General features: G+C 34.2%; 1 protein-coding gene across 2 annotated transcripts in view; it reads left to right on the plus strand.

Moving 5' to 3' along the window:
- Positions 1-25,694, plus strand: part of WDR35 (WD repeat domain 35) — a 51,024-nt gene that overhangs the window by 22,099 nt on the left and 3,231 nt on the right. For both annotated transcript variants that reach the window (XM_006197135.4, XM_072938165.1), the window contains 15 exons: positions 4,831-4,975; positions 6,922-6,991; positions 7,974-8,027; positions 9,934-10,043; positions 10,527-10,737; positions 13,165-13,245; positions 16,204-16,340; positions 16,664-16,867; positions 17,700-17,846; positions 18,401-18,533; positions 20,577-20,687; positions 21,582-21,746; positions 22,720-22,860; positions 23,528-23,684; positions 25,348-25,588. In XM_006197135.4, coding sequence (XP_006197197.1) covers positions 4,831-4,975; positions 6,922-6,991; positions 7,974-8,027; positions 9,934-10,043; positions 10,527-10,737; positions 13,165-13,245; positions 16,204-16,340; positions 16,664-16,867; positions 17,700-17,846; positions 18,401-18,533; positions 20,577-20,687; positions 21,582-21,746; positions 22,720-22,860; positions 23,528-23,684; positions 25,348-25,588 — 2,107 coding nt within the window. The remainder of the gene's footprint in view (positions 1-4,830; positions 4,976-6,921; positions 6,992-7,973; positions 8,028-9,933; positions 10,044-10,526; positions 10,738-13,164; positions 13,246-16,203; positions 16,341-16,663; positions 16,868-17,699; positions 17,847-18,400; positions 18,534-20,576; positions 20,688-21,581; positions 21,747-22,719; positions 22,861-23,527; positions 23,685-25,347; positions 25,589-25,694) is intronic.

The following is a 25,694-nucleotide window of genomic DNA, read 5'->3' on the forward strand; positions in this document are numbered from 1 at the left end:
AACAATCAAATGTTAAAGTCTGCCTTCTAAATGTTTGTATTTTGTTAAGGTCTTTGGGTGATACAAGCAAATGTGAAAAATACTTACTGACCTCAAAGATTTTATACTCTTGTGTGTAGGGTCTTGGTAACTCATCTTTATACGTTGAAACTTTTCAACTTCATGTCTTATATTCACTGTTACATATGTATGTTTATATGTTTCTCTCTCTATATTTATATATATATAAATGTTAGTGTTCTTTGTTAATGTTAGTGTTCCTTAGCTTAAAACTATTACAGACTCTTATCACATGAATATTTTCTATTTATTAGAAATATAATAGTCCTAAATCTTAAGGGATGAATTCTGACAACCTTCAGATTATATGCTTTTTCTTTTAATGTCAAAAATTTTAACATAGAATCATAATGATGACAGGGTTAGCCTCAAAGTAATTTTAATCACAGGCAGTCTATTTTTTTAATAAAGACAGATGTAAATCCTTTACCTTCATAAAATGGCAAATGCTTGAGGGCATGATTATTTGTATTTTTGAGACTTGAAACTTTTTTTTACAGTCTCGCTGGCTGAAATTTTAACAAACAGTCCTTTCATTGGTCTGCAGTAAACTCAGCCAAAGACTCAACATTTTCGTTTCATACGTATCCTGTAAAATTCCTTTTTAAAGTTTCTATGCCAAATTTTCATGAGGACTGGAGGCTAAAGCAGAAAAAGTATGTAACTGTTATCGTTCTAGGAAGTGTAATTTTTGTCACCTACTCTTCCTGAAAATCTTTATAGAAACTTTAAACAAGAACTTTGTGCATTATTACAGAAGTGTAGTTTGTGGGGCTCTGTTATACTGCACATGTAGGAGTTAGGGTTTTGGCGGCCTCTTCCTTCGAGCCCTCAGAATATTCGGTGTGCTTCTATCTGAAGTACTTACTCTGCACTGTGATTATTGATGTTCTTGCCTATCCTCCCCACAGGATTTTTAGCTTCTTAAAGATCTATCTGCATTTATTCATTTCTGTATCCCCACTGCCTAACACTGTACAAATAACAAGTATTTATTGACTGTATGAAAGTATTTTAAAATAGAATCCACTTATTTAGCAAGCCATCAATGAGTATATACTGTTTCAGGTACTGTACTGGGTATTCTGACATTTCCTCTAGGATGTCTAAACAAATAAAATGTAGTTAATCTACTGAACAATGACTGTTGCTCCTCTGTTGTGTGCTAGGTGCCGAATAAGTGGATGTCAGTGCGTAAGAATGTCAGGGACATTCTTTTCTACTTGGAGAAGGTTTCATTTGAGCTGAGTTTTGAAGGAAGGATCAATATTTCTTCAGGTGACATTTTAAGGAGAGGAAACAGCATTTGCAGAGGAATGAAAGCATGAAAAGTGCCTGAAAAGTACCGGGTGCCGGTGCTGCGGCCATTTTGGTGGGAGCTTGTAGGACCTTTCTAATGACGGCCTGTAGCACATGCAGTGGGTCTTCCATGTGTTCCAGAGAGAGGGCATATGATCAGAACATTTCAGTGCAATTTCAGTTTACCAGCTCTTTAAATGGCTAAGAAATGAGTAAGTAGGAAAGTGGGGGAACATTACAGATGTAGACATTTATTTCAGGCCTCAGCATTAAAATATTACAAGCAGGTTTTACTTATAAGTGAATTCCTAGATTGTTTTAAATTATTTTACATCCTTGCTTGGCTAGTAACTACTACCTATTAATGTTACAATTAACGGAAGCATAATTACTTTCTTTAAAAATTTTTCCCAATAATCTTTCTAGATGTTTTGAATTTTTTCTTTCCAGGTATTGAATAGTTGAAAAGGACATGGAGTACTTTTATCCTGGTTGTGGGTTTTTTTTTCCCTAAAATATTCTGTTAAAATTTGGTCTTCTAACTTTAATTCTAGGAAGCTAAGAACGAAATCCACCTGGATGGGATGGTTAATAAATAAAGATTTAGCATAATTTATGTAAGTTGAATTATCTCCATATGAATTTGCTGAAGCTACTCCCATACTGATTGAAAACAAAGAACATATTTTATATATATTTGGATTTGTTTTTTGTATTGACTCGTGAATTTGTATATGGTTTTATTATCAAAAATAAAAAGTAATAGCAACCATGCCTAACAGTTATTAACCCTTAATGAGAAGCAATGGTTAAGAGCACAGAGTCTAGAACCAGAATGTCTGGTTTTGTGTCCCAGCTTTTACCACTGTCTAGCTGTGCAATTTCAGCAAGTTATTAACCATTCCATCCTTCAGTGTCTTCATCTGCTAAATGGAGATAATAATAATGCCTACCTTACAGGGTGGGTGTGAGTTAATATATGTAATGTATTAATTATATATTATAACAATATAATTATATTAAATGCTTGACATATAATTTTTAAAAATTCAATAAATACTAGCTTTTAAAATGATTAAGTATTTCTTCTATGCTAGACACTGTTCTCTGCTTTAGATTTTTTAATCTCTTTTAATCCTTAAAGTATCTCTGTAAGGTTGGTAATATTATTATTATTATCATCTTCAATTTATAGTAAGCAAACTGAGGTTCAGAGAGTAAGTAGTTTACTTAAGGCCACAGAGTTAGCAAGTGCCTGTGTTTGAATCCAAGAAATCTGACTTGCTTTGAAGCACTGACATTTTAATTTTGAATTAATTAGGCTAATGATAAACTTGTGCTTATTTGGGATGTATCAAAAAGAAAGGAACATGAGTATAACTTATAATTGTAGTTAAACATCAGTTAGGAAAATGCTTTTCTAACGCTTAGGAAAAACTGTATTTTATTAGAAAGCAGTTAAGGTTTGTGAACTAACTTCAAATCACACATAATAGTTACCAACATCATAATATCTGTGGTAGAATTTACTGAATGGTTTAGCAGTTATCTTATGATTTAGAGCAGATGAGGTCAGTAAAAGCTGAGCAAAGCTTGGGCCTGACATCCCTAGGAGCTCTTCTGCCATTCTCAGGAGTGCCTTCCCACCAGCGGTTCCCCAGAGGAAGGCTTCTAGCTCCCTCTAGAGTTTGGTAGTGGTATACATTTTGAATAGAGAAATCTTGGCAATTGTAATAAAAAATTTTTAAAAATATGATTCAACTATACTGAGTTATTTAGCATATAAAATTGTTGAATTTGAATCTAGACTTATTAATCTATTCAATTAACACCATACCATCAGTCTAGTTTCTAGTCCCTTGTTCAGTTTCTAAGTCTCCTACTGCCTTATATGTTCTTTATTTGGACTGTGGCAAGAACTGTATAAATGGTAGCTGCTAACACCATTTCTTTATTCTGACCATATTAATGATTACTTTGTAAGTATTTGTAAATAGAAAAATATGTTTTGTACTATTTAAATTGTGAATTTAGAAACTAGGTACTAAAATGATCTTTTATAAAAGTTTTTGTTTTTCCTTATTTTGTGTGAATGTGTGTGTCTAATTTTATATTGTTTAGTTTGTTACCTTGGACAAGTTATTTTACTTCCTTAATCCTCTATTTCTTTATATGTAAGATGGATTTGATGGGACTATTTCATCAAAGGATACACAGTAGGGATTTACTTAAATGTTCTCTAAGAAATGGAACAGATGAAAAAATGTTTAAGAGAATATATTCCTAAACTAGGAAGGAACTTTGGAGAATTTTCTTTTCTAAATTAATGAGGAAATATAAGACATATGAGATCAGAGGGAAGGATAAAGGCCTGAACCAGCCAGTGATGGTAGTGGAGATGGGAGGAAGGAGTGGGAGTTTTTAAATCCACCTGTCAGTTAGTGAACATATGGGCTATTTCCATTTTGTTGGCTGTTATGAATGCTGTTATGCACATTTGTGTATGAGTTTTTGTGTGGGCATATGTTTTCATTTCTCTTGGGTATATACCTAGGAGTGGAATTGCTGGGGCATATGGTAATTCTATACTTAACATTTCGAAGAACAACCAAGCTGTTTTTCAAAGTGAATGTGCCACTTTACATGCCTACCATTTCTCTATCATATTTTTGCAAATACTTGTTACTGTCTGATTTCTTGATTCTAGCCATCTTGTGGGTGCAAAGTGGTATCTCATTGTAATTTTGACTTGTGTTTGTCTGATGGCTAATGATGTTGAGCATCTTTTCATTGACCTAGTGGCCATTTGTATATCTTCATTGGAGAAACGTCTATTTAGATCCTATTTGTCTTTTTATTATTGAGTTCTTTACATATTCTAGATACAATTCCTTATCGTGTATATGATTTTCAAATACTTCTTCCATTTGGGGGTTGTCTTTTCACTTTTTTTGGTTTTCTTTGCAGGGGGGAGTTAATTGTGTTTATTTATTTATTAATTTATTTATTTTTAATGGAGGTACTGGGGATTGAACCCAGGACTTTGTGCATGCTAAGCACACACACTACCACTGAGCTATACCCTCCCCCCATCTTTTCACTTTTTTGATGGTGTCCTTTGGAGCACAGATATTTTTAATTTTGATAAAGTCCAGTTTATCTACTTTTTCTTTTGCTGCTTGCGCTTTTGGTGTCATGTTTAAGAAACCATTGTCTAACCCAAGGTCACAAAGATTTGTACCTAAGTTACCTTCTCAGTTCTATAGTTAGGTCTTTGACCCATTTTGAGTTGATATTTTTGTATAGTCCTACAAGCTTTTGACTCAGAATTTCTGATGCCCCAGACAGTGTGGAGTATATTGTCTGTAAAATGAGGGATTGGACTCAGTGATCACTGAAGTCTTTTGAAGCACAAACGTTTTATGATTCTGTCTAACTGTAACCTAATTGTCTTTATGTTCTTTTTAACAGTACCATTATTTGTTACAATGACCAAAACCCATGTGGTAGCAGCTTCGAAAGAAGCGTTTTATACCTGGCAATATCGTGTGGCAAAGAAGCTCACAGCATTGGAAATTAATCAGATCACACGGTCTCGAAAAGAAGGCAGAGAAAGGTATATCTTTTGATGCATATTTTTTAGTAACTCAACCATATCACACTTAAATCAGACATAGCTATTATAAATTGTCATGCCTGAGAACTGTAAGTTGTTTTAATTAGCAGTCATCTTCCTTCACACATACTTGAGATCTTACTGCAGTCTTCCCTTTCCTTTAAGACTCACTCATATACTAAGATAAGAGTTATAACCCCAGTTTAAAAAAAAAAAAGTTTGGATATGTGAATTCATGTGGAAGCAGAAAAAAAAACAGTTGAAAAATACTGTATCTTGTGTTCTCAGTAGTTCTGAATAACTCAATGGGAAGGGCCTTTGGCCTCTTTTGGGGGAGAAAGTGGATCTTGGGAAAAGTTGGGGCAGAAAAGTCTAGCGTATTCACTGAGTGAGTGTCCTCCATGAACCAGCTAAAGAGATTCTGGGTTTTGTTTAAATAAAGAAGGTATCATTTCCTTTTTCCTTATATTTCTGTCTGGGATGTACTTACTAGTTTTAATGACTTTGAGTCCGTTCCCTCTGGACCTCAGTTTCCCTGTCTGTAAAATACAGTTGACGATGGTGATCAGAGCCAGCACTGACTGAGTACTTCTTATGTGCCAGACTCTGGTAAGTCTCGTTAGGACTCTTATTATTTCTGTTTCACAGAGAGGAAACTGAGACACAGAGACTTAAATGACTTGCCAGAGGTTACCAGCCGATAAGGAGGGATGGGACATGGAGCCACTCCTCCCAGATTGGCCTTCCTTGTGGTTTCCTGCTTGTTTTAAGGAAAGGATGTGGGTCACACGATCTTTTGAGAGACCTCCTATTTTAACCTTCGACTTTTATTTTGTGATAACTAAGTAGAAATATTATGTTTGTACTTAATAGAAATGTATTAGAAAGCAGAAGCTTGGTAGTTCTAAAATGATATACCTCTCTGTATTTAATACATTTCTATTACATTTATTTGACATTTGATCTCCCTATTACATTGCTGAAAGTACGAATGTGGCATCGATTTAACAATGACAAAATTTCATATTTTAAAGATAGAAAATGACTTGATTTTCCTGTGATTATATTGCAACTATAATTTCTTAAACTCCCTTTAGATATCAAGCTCTGTGCATGTGTGCTTTACAAACATTTTATTTATGCTTCTCAAAAACTCTGCAAAGGGAAATTGTTAACCTTATTTTACAGATGGAGAAATTGCGGCTCAGAGAACTTAAATAACTTGCCCAGGGCCTCATAGCATTCCTATGATACTTCTTCTCTATTCACCTCCATTCATTTTAGTATTTTTTTCATCAGACATTATAGAGCCCCTGACACTGTGTGGCAGGCACTGGAGATGCAGTCTTTGCCTCCAGGAAAATCACCATCTAGTGGGAGAGACAAGGACACTAGCAGTGATACTGTGGTGTGAGCAGTACCACACAGGTGCCCGAGAGGTGGTGCACAAGGTGGGGCAGCTGCATAACCCGGTAAGCGCAGGGGAGGATTCTTTACTTTAGAACAAAAATTCCATTCGTTAGAGCTTCCCGAGTACACTTCAGTTCTACCTTTAGTGAGCACAGCGACAGGAGGGAAGTTATGGAGAAGCAACAGAGTAACTTAGTGCATTGGAAGTTACTGCTAACTGGTGTTCATTTGGAGACTAAGGGAAGCTATCTCTTGGGGCTTACTGCGGTTCCCTGGAAATATGTGATTCAGCGTCCAGATATATTTTTAGCACAGCCTTTAGGAACATGGCACTCACATAGCTAGTAAACACCTTGTAGATAGTTTCTGCCTTTATAAGATTGAGCTGGGCCAAGAACTCTTTAAAATAATCAAGATATTTATATTAAATAACAATATTCATTGGTGTCATTCAATCCTTTAATTGTCCTAGAGATCATGAAATAGTAGAAATCTTCCTTATACTGTCATTGAAATTTGAATTTTTTTTTTTTCAGAATTTATCATGTTGATGATACTCCTTCTGGGTCAGTGGATGGGGTGCTTGATTATAGTAAAGCCATTCAAGTAGGTGATTTTATTATTGCCAGCAAATGTTAATATCCGTAGATTTGGAAATACTATAGTTTTATTTTGAGACCAGAAAAAAAATTATTTCCAGTGAATAGCATATTATTCTAGTAATTCTTTTAAAAATTTCTATTCTGAAAAACTTTTTCTGAATCTTCTGCTTTTTTTCTTCTTTTGGTTTTAAAGAAAAATTTTTATTTTAACATAATCATAGGCTCACAAGAAGTTGCAAAAATAGCGCATAGAGTCCCTTTACCCAGATTCTCAATGGTGACGTGTAATGGTAGGATAACATCAAAATCAGGAAGTTGACATTGGTAATGATGCTGTTAACTAGACTATGACCCAGTTCCTTACTCAGTTTTCACTAGTTTTTACATGTAGGTTTATGTAATTTATCACCATAAAGGAACTTGCCTCATGCTACTTCATTTCCACACCCTCTCCACCCCCATCCCTGTCCCCTGGCAGTCATTAATCTGTTTCCATCTCTATAGTTTTGTCACTCTGAGAATGTTTTATGAATGGAGCCATATAGCATGTAACCTTTTGAGATTGGCTTTTTTTTCCCCAAAAAACCCAAAACCAAAACCAAAAAAACGCTTAAGACCCATCCAGGTTGTACAGTGCCATTTCGTTTCCCCCTCCTCATTCTGTCATGTGCTGGTCCTTCTGCTGAATGTTCGTCTTCTACAGCTAAACTCAGGTTTTTGGCTCTCTTCAGATTTTGTTGTAAGTTTATGCTCCTCCCTCTGTGCTCTCATAACTCCTGAGTTTACCTCTCCTCTTACCATACTGCGCTGTCATTAGGTGTCAGTCCATTGTCTTCCCCAGTAGGCTTTTGAGTAATCCCTGAGGGCAGAGATTTCTATATTTAGATGCTATAGTGAAGTGTTCTTCTTCGTGAATTTCATACTACCTTATACCAGATTAGTCATTCAATAAATATTTGTTAAAGAGTAACATTGATTTATTTTAGGGAACAAGGGATCCAATTTGTGCCATAACTGCATCTGACAAGACATTGATTGTGGTAAGTTCTTAAGAAAAATTATTCTATGAATGAGAATTGTTTAAATTGTAAAAATAGAATAAAGCAGTATGTTTTGGATTTGAATTTCCTCTTTGGGCCCCTCCAGTTTTACTACGTCCAACGTAAGAAATAACGTTTTAAAGATTGCGTCACAAATTATTAATCATTTGCAGAAATAGCAGTTTATAAAAGCAGTAGAACAGTGGCCAGCTGGAGAGAGTCTGACACTGGGTTGAATGAGCCCTGTAAAGGGTTGGCAGATGTGGAGAGGACTGGATGGTGGTAGTGGGTCTTGGAAAGTTGCCTCCTTTATGTGGCCTGTTATTTTGTACCGGAGAAGGTGCTTTGGCTCAGTCAGTTTCACAAGACTTAGAATGAGGAGGTAGTGTGTTTGCTAGCCAGTAAAGTAAAGTAAGTCTGTGGCAAATTTTTGTTGAATTTTTCAAACAAAATCAATGTATCAATGTTACAGTGTCTTTTCTTGAGCTCTGATATTTGAAAATATTAATTTTAGAAATAAATGTTTAATGTAGTAATGCTGGTGGAGTCACTGAATTTGAATTATGTAAACAGATCCTTGATAGTGTGTATTTCCAGTTCTACTTACATTCTTTAGGCATTAGCTAAGTTTATGGGAGGAAAAAATCTTAAGAACATAGTGTTCATTATTCCTCATCTAATGATGTTGGTGTATGTTTTAAGCAGTTTATCTTACAGTCAGATCTGAGGAATCTCTTGTTTTCTTTTTAGATTCTTTGCTATACAGGTTTTTTTGTTTTTTTGTTTTTTGGCTGTGTTAGTTGTGTTTCTGACATTTGCAGGAAAAATCAAAAAACATGCAAGTCAAATCAGTCACAAAAATTGACTTAATTCCTAGATGACAGTGTGTACCTATGAGCAACACACTCAAATAGTTTTAATACCAGCCAAAAATTTTAATGGAAAAGATATCTTCTGCATTTAAAAGTTTCCACTGTTGAAATTCAAATGGTTTTTAGAACCATTACTTTTTCAACATTTTTAGACCACAGAACCCCTTTTTCAAAAACAAAATCTTATTGTGTACCTCAGCATATTAACTCTTTCAAAGACTATACCTCCCTTTTATACATTAAAAACATCCCCGCTCCTGACCACCCCCGCTCTCCCCAGCCTTTCTGATAGGCCCTCTGCAGGCGCTGCAAGAGCAGTGATGCTCAGATTAGGGGTGGGGGGGGATGACGGGGAGGGGTGGCTGAGTGCAGCCTTGCTCTTTTTCCCATTGCTGTGGGCTTGAGGCACGGCAGGGTTTGGAAATCACAGCTCTCTCCTGTCTGTTACTCTAACTCTTGGTCTGTCAACCTTGAGGCTTGTACAGAGTTGCACAGAAACTTACACTCTGTTTTATTTTTAAGCACATTTAGACTCATACTCATTGTATCACTGTTTTCTGATCATCTCCCTTTGCCACAAACTAGTATCACATAGATGGCATAGGAGAAAAACGTAGACTTTCAGTAACAACTGTTTCCTATAATGATCTTATATTGATATTTCATATAAGTACTTTATATTTTAGCTTTTAATGTACCCTGAATATTAACCAAGACAACTGTAAATAACCCTAGATATTTCTTCCTTGTGATAGAAATCTTTGTGTATTATCAAAGAATAGGTTTCTGATTTCTTTCTTGAATGTTACATTTAAAAAATTAGAGATCACCTTCAGCCACTTTAAAAAGGTTTTAATTAAATTAGGAGGTAAACATGTACTCAGAACATATTTCTGAGTATGGAATTGGGAATTCACTATGACACCATCACTTTGGCTTTGAAACAGTTGTATGAACATATAGGGAGACCTGTAGTTGTAATATATTATTATGATGTTTAAATATGCTTTCATAATCAAACATATTTTCCATAGAGTCGTGAATCTGGCACCATTCAGAGATACAGTCTTCCTAATGTTGGTTTGATTCAAAAATATTCCCTTAATTGTCGAGCCTACCAGTTATCCTTGAATTGCAACTCCAGGTAAGTCTGAAAACTTTCCTCACTTAGATGTTGGACTTAGAAGTTATTCGTTGGGATTGCTGCACTTATGTAATAAATGCAAAGACGTGTGTTTGTTTTCTACTTAATAAAGCTCAATGTGACTTTACTATACTGTATTTGTATTTAAACATTGTATTTACTATATTGTGTTTAGTTTAGATATCTTTCTCTAACTGGGCAAAATATAGAAATTCTAGTGTAATATTTTAACTTATTTACACACCAATTGCTTTAGTCCCTTTGGATATTTTTTTCTCACACGGAAGCAAAATGAAAAGCAGCCCACATCGTCTAACAAATTTATAAACATGTGTTTAAAGCCAGTTATTTATTTAAAGCCATTTCTCCCTGATTCTCAGGTTCTGATGAACTAATTTTGAAGAATGGTGGTAGGTAATTATATTCATGATCGCTGGTGGCACTTTCACAATTTTTCCCCTTTTTCAATTTCACCGTTTGTAGTCGTCTTGCAATCATAGACATCGCAGGAGTTCTAACCTTCTTTGACTTGGATGCTCGGGTAACAGACAGCACAGGACAGCAAGTCACCGGCGAGTTGTTAAAATTGGAGCGAAAAGATGTCTGGGATATGAAGTGGGCCAAAGATAATCCTGATCTGTTTGCAATGATGGAGAAGACAAGGATGTATGTTTTCAGAAACTTGGATCCTGAGGTAAAAACAAGAAATGAGCATTAACAGTGCATAAATAATGAGCCAAATATCAAAACCTGGACATTTCCCCTTTGTTTCTTCAAGAGGTTTATTAGTGTTGGCTCCATGAATTTCTGAAAATAAACAGAAACATTTCTGTGGAATTTAAAAATATTTGGTCTTAAGTGGGAATAATATTTATCCTTTAAAGATTCTCTACTTTCTCTGAAAGACGCTTCTAAGTATTTCTCTCCTTTTTAAAAGATGGAACCATGGTCACCAACTGTATAGCCTTTGTTTTTTCCCTTGTTAAAGTAAAAAAAAAAAAGAAAGAAAGAAAATAGTGTTATTTACTGAAATTGCTTAAAACAGCCTAAACAAAAAATGTGGTTTTGAAATTGCCTTATCTTTTCATACTTTTGCCTTTCTGTCCACCTTATTCTGTGCTTACCTTGTCTTGTGTTCACATGAAGTCCGTCACCCACTAATCCATGTGGTCTTACTGTGCCTCGCCTACGTTCTCTGAGCTATCAGGGAGCCCCTTTCTCACTGATTTTCAAGTTACAGTTTTATTTTCTACTTGGTGGCTCTCTTCAGCTAATTTTTAGCCTCTGAATTTTCCTGTCACTTAGTCTGCTCTGTATCAGCTGTTAGATGTTGTGTTTAGGAAATTCAGAATCATTTGAGCGGTAGCCTAATCAAAACATCATTAAGAAAGTAAATCTTTTAAACAATTTTTGAATTATTAGTGGATTTTCACATTGGAAGTTTCGGTACTCCTGCTACATTCCACTACTGTGCGTAATAAGAGATGACTTGATAAATGCTTTGTGTCATTAATTGATGTTTGTTTGGACCTATAGTTTCCTTCTTGGAAAGAAATTGCTCGCTTGAGCCTCTGAGCTACTGAAGACCTTCTGTAATGACTTATTTAGTGGTAAACTATTTGCCTCTTTAATATCCTAAATTATTTTCACATTTCCCCGTTTGAGCCCTACTCAGAATCTTTGGATTAGTAAATGACCTGATGTAAATTGCTCTCAAAGGCTTTTGTTGAAGTTTTTAGGAATCTTAAGGAATTTTGTAATTTTTAGACTCTGGGAATGGCTCAAAAGAAAGGCGTTCAGGGCTGCTGCATTTGACCTGTATGCATAGGCTGCTTTCAAGGATCCGAGGGAAATTTGACCCTTGCTACAAAACAAGTATGAAAATTATCCCATGGAATCACCTTGAGGATGGAAGTAAAATACTTTCTGAATGTTAGGGTCCTTTTTCCATCCTTGGCTCTACTTATAGTAATTCTGAAATCATATGCCTGGAAAAGGGAGAGGATTATGCCCAGCTGTCCATAATGTGTGTGTAGCACACACAGTTAATCTAGTACCAGGGGAAATCTTAGCCCAGTGGGAAGCATTCCTTGAGTAGTTTAACAAAACAGCCTTTTATTTATTTATTTTTGGAGTTTGTTGTCTGGCCCAGCAAGTTTCTATTAGATTTAGAACTAGGTGAATTTCTTATAACCTTACCACTGACTGAATTTCTTTATAAATCATGCTGTGCTGTTCTTTTCATTCATGAGAACGCTGTCTGGCTGTGGTCCCTGCTTGGTTAGTTACTCTGCTATTTATTCCTCCAGCTGCTTATTGAATGAGCATGTGAGGACATACTCTTCAAAACAGAGCTTACTAGAACTCCTTCAGGATACAGTGTTCTGTATTATTATTCAGGAGATAAGCTATTATTTGATGGTTAATGTTGAATACATTTTTATCCATTTGAGTGTTACTGTGAATTCTAGAGTCATACCTTTCCTTAAGTTGTAAACCTTTCTTCAGATTATGTGTGAGAAAAGGGTACCATTTGTGTACAAAGTTCTAGTTCATTGATAAAGTACATTTTCTTTGAAAATTAAAAAATAACTGTTTAATGTTGATATTCCCTGCTTGATCCTTTTCATCTCCAGTCACCCTCTCAAGATACTGATTCAGCTTTTTTATTCTTTGTCTTGGATCTTCCCTCTCTTTGGTGCTATTATTTTATATTCATAGTCCTTTCATATCTCACATTTTCATCAATTTGTTTCGTATTTTTGTACATTTGCTTCTTTTCCAAACAAGGGTTTTCTAAAGTTTTGAATCCGTACCCATCATAGATGTATACTTACTTATTTAGAAGAGAACATCCTTCTCTTATAAAGGTATGTGCTGAAATAGGGGTGAAATGTCATGATGTCTCTAAATTTACTTTAAAATACTTTAGCCAAAAAAATTGACTGAAGCGTATTTAGCAAAATGTTAATTATTTAGATGATGGGTATATGGGTGTTAATGACATTCTCTTTACTTTTTTGTTGTTTTGAAAATTTTGATAATAAAATTTAAAATCATGATATGTTAAAGAAGGGAAATTTTGTACAATTAAACTTAACATTTGTTTTTGTCTTTAAAGGAGCCCATTCAGACTTCTGGATATATTTGTAACTTTGAGGACTTAGAAATTAAATCTGTTCTTTTGGATGAGATATTAAAGGTAATTCTTGTTAAGAAACAATTATATTTTTGTTGCTGGCTTGACTAGGATTGATTTTTGCACCGGGCAGTATAGTGTCCTGGTTAGGAGTGTGGGTTGAAGAGGTCCAGCCCTGCTCTGTCATTTATACAACCTTTAGGCTGGTTCCTTCATCTTTTCAACTTCATTTTCCTTCCCTGTTTATAAGCCTCAGTGTTAACCTCTATAAAATGTGGATGGTAATAGCACCTATCTTATACGATTGTTATCTTACAAGATAACTTATGAAAAGCACTTAGCACAGCGGGAGGAACTGAAAACTGGTAGATAATTGTTGTCATCATTATTTTAATATTAATAATAGAGATACTGAAGAAATATTTGATAATTTTCTTTAGTCTTTTTCTTGTTCAGGGATATTTGAGTAACCTTTTATTTGGAGGTCCACTATCCTCCCATCTTGTTTTTAGGTTTTCATAAAATACTCTATTTCTAATTCCAGATAATAGAATTCAGATAATTTTTGAATCTCTACTTTGGCCTTCATTGAACATTCTTTGAGAATTGTTTACTTTAAGAATATATTGAAAATTTACCTTCACTTTATCTAAATATTTACTTTGTCTATGTACTGTGTATGTCTTTTGGAATTGGGATAGGTTTAAATTTCCAGACGTTAGCAGCATTTTATAGCATGTTTTCATATTTTGGTTTATATGTAAATCGCAGCTCTTTTATTGTGAACCAGTTTGTTGCTAATGATGCCTGCTCTGCAGCAGCAGGATGGGCCTCCACCCTAAACTTGGTTCGCATGTCAAGAGTGATGACACTACAGACATACCAAAAGGGTGCAAGAAGATATTACCTACATAATGGGGTTTTTAAGGGAGAAAGGACAGGCTTCCCAAGCTGGTCCAAAGATGGTTTGAGAGCAGAGAAAGGAGACTGGCTTGGTTTTTTTGGGACGTGGTGGAGTTAGAGGGTGGGATTAGGGTGAGGGTTTCCATGTGTACGTAGATGTTTGTGAGTTTTGAAACTCCTGTGGCGCCAAAGGATGGACCACTTGTTCTTTCTCATCACCTTGCCCAGATGTGAAGCGGAAGGAGAAGGGGGAGGGATGAGGCTTAAAAGTTGTCAGCTGTCAAACATCAGAAAGGAATGTCTGAGGTTTTATTGCAATCTAGATGTTTTAATGATTAACATTAGGTAAACACCAGAACATTATTCTAGAAAGCTGTAACCTGTATGTAGAAAGATACATTTGATAGACTAGAAAATAAATGGAAATAATTTTATAAGAATGGCATCACTGTACAATCTACTTTTTTAGTGTTAAATTGAATTTCAATTTAATAATGTGACAGTATTTGAAGGAATTGTAGAACATTAGGTAATTTTTTCTCACCACAAACAATACATTTTTCTAGGTAAGAAAAAACTATGAAAAACTAAGTTTATTGGTTTTAAACTACATTTTCATTGTTAATAGTATTGATTGTCCACTCTAAAAGATGATGTTCTTACATTTTCTCCCTCTTTCTCTTCTTTTTTTCTCAGACATACTATTTTTATGTTGTCGAGATTTAGAACTTTACACTTTGTTGTGTAACCCTAATTTTCAGTTATTTAGTCTCACATTAAGAGACAGCTATTACCAGTTTTTTCTGCATTTTCTTTGTACATGAGTTATTAATTTTGATTTATCTTTCAGTTGGCTGGATTTCATGACTGTAGTTTTTTTCAAGAAAGGCTCATAGTTGCTGATTGCTTTAAGATCTAGAATGCTTAAAAATGCCTGTGATATTGTTGGCCTGATAATTATATTTTTATGAAGAATTTTTAAAAATGCATATTTAAATTGTTAGATATACTTTAAAATTCTTGATACACTGGACACATTTTTTGCATATCTAATTCTAGAATAAAGAATATCTATAGTACTGTTGCCCAGTTTACTGGCAAGGGTGGTTAAACTGTAAGGGAAACCAAGTTCTCTGTGACAGTTTTGTTATCTGACTTACTATGTGCCAACCCATAAAGAAAAGAATATTGTCATACTTCAGTTCCCACTGAGGCCTTGTCGACCCAGGAATTGTTTAGGTAAACTGTGGATTCCTTCAGACATACAGTTTTCAGAAATAACATGAGTGTTATACACCTAAAACTAATACAATGTTGTATGCCAATTATACTCAGTAAAATAGGGGAAAAAGAGAAATAACATGAGAACTTTCTTGGAAGACTAGAAAAGAAGGAATGCAAAAAGAAAAGGAAGGGAATTAACATTTACTGATGTTCCTTCGTATGAGGTGTTCATTTGTCTTTGCATATTAATGTTTATTTGTCATTACAACTGTACTTGGTAGATACTACACAGACCTCATTTGTAGATGAGGAAGGCTCTTAGTGGGTAAGATATTTAACCAAAGTTCATCTATTCGTTGACTCAGCAAATATTTATTGAGATCTAGTAAGACAGTTTCTGGCCTCAAGCGGAGGATCTGGGGAGATGGACAAGACATTGAGCCACCGGAAGAGGGTTGGGGATGCTGTGGTTCAGTTGGTAGGTGTATCTCTTCTAAGGTTTGAAGCAAGAGAGCATGAGGTCAGTTCTGAGACTGAATAATGTGAGTAATGCAGCTAGGCACTGGGCTAAATGTTTGATGTGTTTTCTCAGTTAATCCTCACAATGCTCGGAAGTAAGTTTGATTATTCCATTTGTCCAAAGGAAGAATCTGAACAAGTCTGCGTAATTGTGAGAGACCCCTTCCACCACTGTCCCCTTTTAACCTCAGGAGGGACTTGTGGGTTGGGGGTGTTTTCCAGATAACTCAAAAGATTCATATATGGGAATTCTTTTCTTCCTGGTTTTGCTCATAATATGATGCAGTTCCTTGTTTGCTTTTTACTGTAAAAAAGAAATACATATTCTACAGGGAACTATTTGATTTTTTTTTTCCTTTTCATCTTTACTTTCAGAATCCAGAACATCCAAACAAAGATTATATCATTAACTTCGAGATTCGGTCCCTGCGAGATAGCCGAGCACTGATTGAGAAGGTTGGAATTGAAGATGCATCTCAATTCATAGAGGACAACCCACACCCCCGACTTTGGTATTTAAAAAATTCAACAACAAAAAAACCTCCCCACATGTCAGGTGTAAGCCTTACAGTCTCAGCTCTGTCTTCCTCTGCACTCATCCTAGCCTCCTGATGGGAGTAGACTTCCGTTCTTGTTCTTTTAAAAATACAGAAATTCAGTTTCGATTTGGAAGTGCTCAACACAAGCATAAAATGATATGAACATGGATAAATGTGTTAAAATAATCACTTCCCACCATGGTTCACTAGAAACAACAGGTGTAATAATTGAATTCTGATTCGAGGCTTGTTTATCAGTAACTTGCCATATGCTTTCCTGTTCTTTTGTACTAAAGGCGCCTGTTGGCTGAAGCAGCTCTTCAGAAGCTGGATTTGCACACTGCGGAGCAAGCGTTCGTGCGCTGTAAGGATTACCAAGGCATTAAGTTTGTGAAGCGCCTGGGCAACCTACAGAGTGAGTCCATGAAGCAGGCAGAGGTGGTCGCCTACTTCGGCAGGTTCGAGGAAGCAGAGAGAATGTACCTTGATATGGACAGAAGGTAAGTGATGAAGGTGCCAGCACCCAGAGTACTTCCAGAAATTGTAACTTTTTTTTTTTTTCTCAAGTGGGGATTGTAAAGCCATGTGTTTTAGAAAATAAATTCGGTTTGGATTACAACCTGGATATTCTGCATGACCTTCGTGAATTTATGCTTTGTAATTCGAGGGCAGCTTTCTTCTCTTTTTATACATGTAGTAAGGGCTGGCCATGGGTTAGTTTTTTCATTTGGTAGGAGAAAAAAGTCATATATGGCTGCAGAAACTGGAAGCTTTAGCATTTATTTACTAAGCTGATTGTTTGGGTTCTCTTTTTTGATTTAGGCCTTTTGTCAAGGAGCATGAAGTAAAAATCAAAGGTATTAGGGGATTGAGTTTTATTCTTCATATTTCATTTGATTTGGAGAAAATAATTATGAACTTCATTTCAGCTGTGAACATTTTATCTAATTTTTATTATTTGTACTTCTGAGAGATTGCTAATACAACTTGGGCCCTCACAAGAAGTATAAAACCAAACATGTAAACATGAAATAAGCCTGATCATGTCTTAAGAAATTGATGAAAAGAAGTGACTGTTATTTAAATCATTTTGCCAAGTAACTTGAAAGTCTAGGAAAATAAGAGGCAGAAAATTGTTTCCCTTTTCTTATTCCAGGTTCTCCCTATTGCCTTTTACCTGATGGGGCTAAATTTTAAAATGTTTGTAGAGTTACCTCATCTGTCCATTCATTGCTGTGTATTCTCAGTGCCCTAGAATTGAACCTAGCATGGAATAAGCACTTGATAAATATTTGTTGAATGAGTGAATGAATGAATGTCATTTTTTTGTAGAGATCTTGCTATTGGCCTCCGGCAGAAATTGGGAGATTGGTTTAGAGTACTCCAACTCCTGAAAACTGGATCTGGTGATGCAGATGACAGTCTCCTTGAACAAGCCCACAACGCCATCGGAGACTACTTTGCTGATCGACAAAAGTGGTAGGTAACCTATCTGGACCCCCTCATCCATTCACCCAGCACTTAAAATTGTAGCTGCCTGAGTACTTCCCTATGACATAATGCTAGGCAAATGAAGGCCATCCTCCTGGGGCCTAAATTCATGTAGTTCTAGATTCACGTTGAGGAGCAAGAGCTCCTTCAAGCTGTCATGTAAGCATCATAAGCCTTCGGAGTTTCAAAACTCACAAAACTTACATTTTAGTTCCAGATAACTTTCTGCTGTTTGAGGATATAGTTTATATTTGCTTGTTTTGTTATTACAGATTTTTTCCCAGAAATCATTGGCTTTGTTCTTAAGTTATCATTTTGATCAGTATGCTTATTTATTTATGTCAGTGTTAGGAAATACAACAGTATATCAGATTAAAACAGTATTTCTTAAGAATATTCAAAGACATTCTGTAATGAAGATGATGACTAGAGTAATACTAGTACTGGAATCCTAATGAAAGAACATTTTTGTGAAAGTGCTTATTTATCAGGAAATTCATACTAGTTTCATTAGTTTTAAAAGTTTTTTTTTCTTTCCCTAGGTTGAATGCTGTACAGTATTATGTACAAGGCCGGAACCAGGAGCGCTTAGCTGAATGTTATTATATGTTAGAAGATTATGAAGGATTGGAGAATCTTGCCAATTCACTTCCAGAAAACCACAAGTTGCTTCCAGTAGGTATTAAAAATTTTAGTTTTTGGAGCCGTTAGGTTACTTTATAAGGTTTTTATGTTATAGTCAGGAAATGTCCTCTGTAATACATAAAATTAAAAATTACTACAGCTTTACAGTTTCTTAGACATAGAATGATGCTTTAGTTATTAAAAAAAATTTGTCAGTATGTTTGAAAATGGAGAGAAAAATGTCAGTCATATTCCTACTATTTTAACATGATCATAGTCTTGCGTAGGGTTGTCAGTTTTGTAAAATTGTTTTAAAGAGTTAGCTGAAAATGTGAAATACAGATGAAATGATATGTTGTCAGAATTTCACTTCAGAATAATCTGAGGTGGGTCTGAGGAGTGATATGTGTGTATGTATGTTTGAAATTTCCTATGAGAAAAGTTTAAAAAGATAGCTTGACTTTTATTAGGTTACATTAACAATAAAGGGTTTAATTTTTAAAAAAAAGAGAAACTGAAAGCAGATTTCTCTGTAATTTTGTTCTATTTTCTTTTTTTAAGCCTCGTTAAATTAATTGTTGAATAATGTAAATGAGCTTGTATTTTATTTGTTTTATCTGAAATATAAATCACTGAGCTATATGATACCTAGAGAGGTAAGAGCTCTCAACTACAGGGTCTGGACATATATCAGTTGTAGGTTCTCCCACAATATTTTGTCTATTAATAGATGAGTAAAGAATTCTGATAATTCAGGTTTTTTTCTTTATTGTGAATTGGAGCAATTCTCCCTGTAATAATGGCATTTTCACATACCCTTATTCTCAATCTTATGTGTTTGCTTAAGTAGGAAAGAAACTGAAATTACTTATAACATAACCCTGGATATAGGGACAGTGAATCTGATATTACTGTCATCTGTTAGGTGTGTCTGATGGTGCAGGAAAAAATGTTGCTGTAGGGTATCCAGAATAGTAATATTATTGATTAAATACTAATTATAGCTATAATAATAATAATAATTAAATAATTAAAGTATAGTTTAATTTTTAAAATTGAAGTACAGTTACAATGTGTCAGTCTCTGGTGTACAGCACAATGTCTCAGTCTTGCATATACATACATATATTCGTTTTCAGAAAGTATATTTTAATTTAAACTGCAAATTTTAAATCAAGTTTTGAAGGATTTTTTAATAATTGGGAAAATGAACAAAATATTTAAGTGGGGAATACAGTATACAAAACTGTATATACTATGATTATGAAACATACATACACACACATACACATAGAGTCATAGGACACAGATGTTAGGACATTCCATCAGAATATGGAGAGAGGTTTCTTATGGGTAATAAGAATTATGAGTAGCTTTACTTTTTCATATTTTCTAATTTTTTTTACCGTAAGAATTACTTTATAATCAGAAAAATATAACCGTCACTTTAAAAAAGATAGTTGGGTACAAAATGTACTTTTATGATATTTCCCAAAATCTTTTAGGAGTGGGGATGCAGAGAGAAAAACTCTAACCAATTAGATAATAAGAAAGGAAAAAAACCTGATATTCTGAAAATGTCGAGTACAGCCCACTGGGTATGACTGGGTTTTGTTGTGGTTCTCCCTCTTCTGTTTTCGGTCTAGCTTCCTGAACTGATGAGTGGTCAACTTGTCTGGGGCATTTTTTATAGAGGTATTTGAGAGCTCTGTGAGTGTGAGGTTTTCCTTAAGCCTTTAATGAGTAACATTGAGTGTAACATCAATTGCCTTAAAGGTGTTTTTTACCCACTAGTGTGGGGTTTGTTTTGGAGCTTGGCATTTCTGTAAAATAGCTACTGAACTGAGAGAAGATACAAGTGCAATATCATTAGAACCTGGTTAAAAACCAGATCCTCGGTGTGAGTCACTGATTTTACAGAACATGATGCCTTAGCATCCTTTATGGTTTGTAGCCTCTACCTCTGTGTCCGTTTAAAAGGAGAATTGGTAGCCACCAGTGAAGTTAATATTCATGTCCCTATGGAGTTTTGTAAATTAAAATATAAGTGATTTCCTTGTTCTGTGAAATCTGATAGTATTGTTTTGTCCACAGGAAATAGCACAAATGTTTGTGAGAGTTGGAATGTGTGAACAAGCAGTGACTGCGTTTTTGAAATGTAATCAACCAAAGGCAGCAGTGGATACCTGTGTACATCTCAACCAAGTAAGGAACTAAAATCAAAGTCACCGTAGTGATGCTTTAAAGACTGTTGCCAGTGTATTTAAAGACTGTTGCCAGTGTAAGGGTTGGAGAGCTTGAGGTGGATTTTGTGAAAGGAGTCAGATTGTCTCTTACTTAGTTGAGGACTAAGAAAATGTTGGAATGTGCACTTACCTCTTGAAGTGCTACCATTAAGGGTGACCCACTTGTAACTAATTCAATATGGGAACATGAACAAAACTGTTTTTAGTCTGGCAAATTTTTGTCTGGAAGTAATTTCATAATTTTCTGCATTTTATTAGGATTGGGTTTTGTTTCCAAAAGAGGAACAGTTAACGGTCATTGCAAGAGGAAGGAATTGAATTGCTTTATCAATATTTATTTTGGCAAATCTATTTTCCTTTCCCTATATAGAAACCATACATTTGATATTTTTAAGAGCTGGAATTTAACTAAAATTAAAGTACAGAATTATTGAAACTATTGACTATCAGTGTATTCTTTTAAGTATTTTTTTAAAGTATTTTATAAAGCTTCATTTGCTTTATAAAAATAACTTCAAATGTTAAATCTTAACTGAAGTTGCATATTTTATATTACTATAAACAAATAGAGAATGAGAATTATAAGATTAATGTGATTATAAACTTAGAAGTTTTCTTTTTCAGATATACTTCGTAAGCATATCTTAGGTCATTGGATTATTTTGACACATGTTTGAGTCATAACATTTATAGTTGCTCTGATTTTAAGTGATTTTTAAAAACAGATACCAGTTTTTACATTTTGATATAGTCTTATGTATTCCTATAAACTTAAAGCTTTATTGTGTGTATTTTAAGACATATCTGACTGTAAATGCTTGGGTAACTGTATGTTATATATATTTTTCTCCAGTGGAACAAAGCTGTTGAATTGGCTAAAAGTCATAGTATGAAAGAAATTGGTTCCCTGATAGCGAGGTATGCATCTCATTTATTGGAAAAGAATAAAATTTTTGATGCCATAGAACTCTACCGGAAAGCCAGTTACTTTTATGATGCTGCTAAACTGATGTTTAAGGTAATGTAATAATCTTTCTGAGTATTTGGTTTCTTCTAGTTACCAATTTTTTTTCTATACTGAAGAGTACCTTTTCCATTTTCTTTGGAAACAAATATTTGTTACAGCAAAATCCCTCTCATTCCATTGCTATTGTAACTATATGTTATCTTAGTATTATTACCTTTTACTAAAAAGGCTATTTATTTATTTTAGCACTTTAATGATACCTAAGCAATTGTATATTTACTTAATATCAAAGTTAACAAAGAATTATAGACTTTTCAGGGACCATAAAGTACAAATTCCCTTAAGTGGAAATTAAATACCCCTGACAGTAGAATTTTGGGTCCTTTTAAATGTTCAAGTTTTAAAGACTTTACATTTTTAATAGTGTGCATTTGGAGGGAAGATGACCGGTACAGTGTTAATGTATACAAATTTTACATTCTTTTCTGTTCTTTTCCCATTTGATTTAATGAAAAAGGAAAATGTTCCCTCCTAATCATTTAACTAAACTTAAATTTCTGAAGGATGTACCATGTTAAAGCCATCTTATTTCTGGGTGCTTGGAACATTACTCTAAAAATCTCCTTGTTATGGAAAATATTACCCATTCCATGAAAGTTTTCTTCATTCTGATTTAGTTTTTTAGCAGCATCTATTACTTTCTAAGATGGTTATGAGCTCTAACTCCAATAGCTAAACACCAAGGAAAAAACTAAATACTTATCAGTACTAAGGAAAAGAAAAAAAATTTTTTAATGGAGATACTGGGGATTGAACTCAGGACCTCACCCATGCTTAAGCACATGCTCTACCACTGAGCTATACCCTCAAGAAATGAGTTTTAAAATATTTATTGTAAATGAGTGGTATTTATATCCCATCATACTGACTTTCCTCCTTTTTGCTAGAGAATCATATTTCAGAAATGATAAGTGTACAAATATAGTTTAAGAAATACCTTCCATAACTCTTTAAATGTTTAAAGATTGCAGATGAAGAGGCAAAGAAAAGAACTAAACCATTACGTGTTAAGAAGCTCTATGTACTATCAGCTTTACTTATAGAGCAGTACCATGAACAAATGAAAAATGCCCAACGAGGAAAAGTTAAAGGAAAGAACTCAGAGGTAAGGTAGATTATTTAGTAACATTAAATCATCTGAAGTGTTTAAGGAAAAAAGAACTACCAAAATTCTCTTTATGGACAGGACATTTAACTTGTTTGTTTGCATTTATTTTCTTAGATGGTATGAGGAAAATGAATGACTGATTTGGAATTGGTACTCAAATTTAGACATTGCAACTTGCAAATATTGCAAATTATTTTTTTTTACAAGACTAATTAATCTGTAATCTTTGTTTAAATTCCTTACTTGGAAAATCCTTTCTAACAATGAGTTTTAAAAGTTTTCCTAGAATATGTACATTCTTTTAATGTGTGATTGAACCTTACATTAACTTAAAGGCTAGTTAATTCTATTTTAAAATTTGATCATACCATGGGGAGAGCCTTCTCACGATGTATACATACATCAAATCAGCATGATGTACACTTTAAAAATCTCATAATTTTTAAAATCAATTATACCTCAATAAAACTGAAGACAAAATTTAATCATACCTGTTTAACAAAATATGAATTATAATGGAGAAACTAAGTCTGGAATGAGTTTTGTAATGATAAAATCTGCAAATTTAGATATTTTAATGTATAACAATTTCAGAAGTCATCTTCATTGGAAGACCATTGTTATGGTGGTGCTGACAGAAAATGTGGGTCTGCTTTACTTCTAGGCCACTTCTGCTTTGGCTGGTTTGCTGGAAGAAGAAGCTCTGTCCACAACTAGTCGTTTCACAGATAATGCGTGGAGGGGGGCTGAGGCTTACCACTTCTTCATCTTGGCACAGAAGCAGCTCTACGAGGGCAGTGCTGACAGTGCACTGAAGACAGGTGGGCCTGTTAACCTAGTCTATGTAACATGCCTAAAAAATTATAAATTGAGTATGAAGGGCCAGCTCCTTCAATTTGCCCCTATATTAATTTCAGTAACACTTTTTGTCTGGATTTATTTTCATATGTTCAAGATTTGCTGTCTATGATTTGTTTTGTACATTTTCTTTTTGAAGTTCTTTTTATTTTTTAATGCATGGAAAGCAATATATACATGGTTAATAGAATAAGCAGAAGTTTGAGGTAAGGAAAAAGAACATTTATAAAGCATTCACTATCACTATTTTATTTATGCAAAGTTAAACACTTAATAGCCCAGTCCACATCCTTGTGTGTGTTTGTGTGTGTGTATATATATATATATATATGTATATATATATAATATAAATCTTTACATATTTAATATATAATATAATATAAGAATCAATGTATATTATATAAAATAAATATATGTAAATAAAAATAAAATAAGTATATATATATTTAAAAATAATTTCTTTTTTACAATGCTGGGAGTATAACAGACCATACTTGTGTGACTTTTCAAGACAATGATCTGTTGTCAAGTACTTCCATATTAGTAGATAGATTTCTATAGCATTTAACTTTTTAAATAAAAATGATACTTACGTAACAGTTTCAACTAAAATATGAAAAAATGCAAAGACAAGAGTAAAATAATCTAATAACTTATAAAATAATCTTAAAACTCCAGGATAAGCATTGTTAACATTTGAGTGAACCTCCTTTTAGACATTTCTCCACACCTATAAAATTGTATACAGTTTTACTTAAAATAATATCACACTGTAAATTATTGCCTATGAACCTATGAAATTAGAGGATATTCTTTATTTTAATTCAGTGAATTTCCTTTTTATAAATTTCTTCCAATGAGCTTTGTTGTAAACACTTGACCCCAACACCAGTGTATAAGAATCTATTGTAAAGTACATGAATATGTTGCTTTGAATTGTTTTATGAAGTTTCCAGTATTATACTCTAACAAGATATTTTTGAGATTGCCAGGTCTAGAGAATAAAAAGATACAATTTGGTTGCTAATCTGTTATTAATTCTCTAGTGCATTTTAAAGAAAGAGATTATATCTGCAGTGTAGAAATACTGAAAATAAGACACGGTAGCTGTCAAAATAAATCGTCTGAACTAACAACTTAGAGTCTCATTTTCATTCTTTTTTCTCCAAGTTCTATTTTTCAATAAGACAAACAGAAAAGCAATAATCTGTTCAAAGAAACACAAAGAGAAAACATATGATTTCATACTTTGCTTTTTTAGCAAAAAGAAACAGGATATTATTTTGAGAATCCACAGAAATATCTGACACACTTATATGGAACAAAAGATGTGTGTTTTGACACCTTTTTTTTTTTGAGTCTGTGTGTATATTTCTAAGTGGCACAACCATGTGCATCATTTGGTGGCGGTTATTTTCATAGGCCCTGAGTTGTTAGTTGGGTTTGCAGAATGTGGAGATCATGTAGCCTCCATCCTCCTACTGGTTCTTCAGTCACCATTGTTTTCTTTAAGTTTGCTTAAGTTCATGTAGGTTAAACTGAAACAGCTTAACATAGATTCTTTCCCATGCGTGTTCATGATATCATGATTGCTTTTAAAAATCCAAATTGTCTTCTCTTTCCTAGCTCTTCATCTGAGAGACTATGAAGACATTATCCCTGCCGTTGAGATCTACTCTCTGTTGGCCCTCTGTGCATGTGCCAGTAGAGCTTTTGGTACCTGTTCAAAAGCTTTTATTAAACTTGAATCTTTAGAGACCCTCAATTCAGAACAGAAACAGCAATATGAAGATCTTGCTCTAGAAATCTTCACCAAACATACTCCAAAAGATAACAGAAAACCTGAACTGGACAGCCTTCTTGAAGGGTAGGCAAACTGTAATTAGTAGATGTCAGTCTACCTTATTAGAAGCTTGGATTTTTATACCTAAATAGTGTCACGCAATAATTGAAGCACTAAATTTTGAAGTACT

Source organism: Vicugna pacos, chromosome 15 (assembly GCF_048564905.1).
Source record: "Vicugna pacos chromosome 15, VicPac4, whole genome shotgun sequence".
Lineage (NCBI taxonomy): Eukaryota > Metazoa > Chordata > Mammalia > Artiodactyla > Camelidae > Vicugna > Vicugna pacos.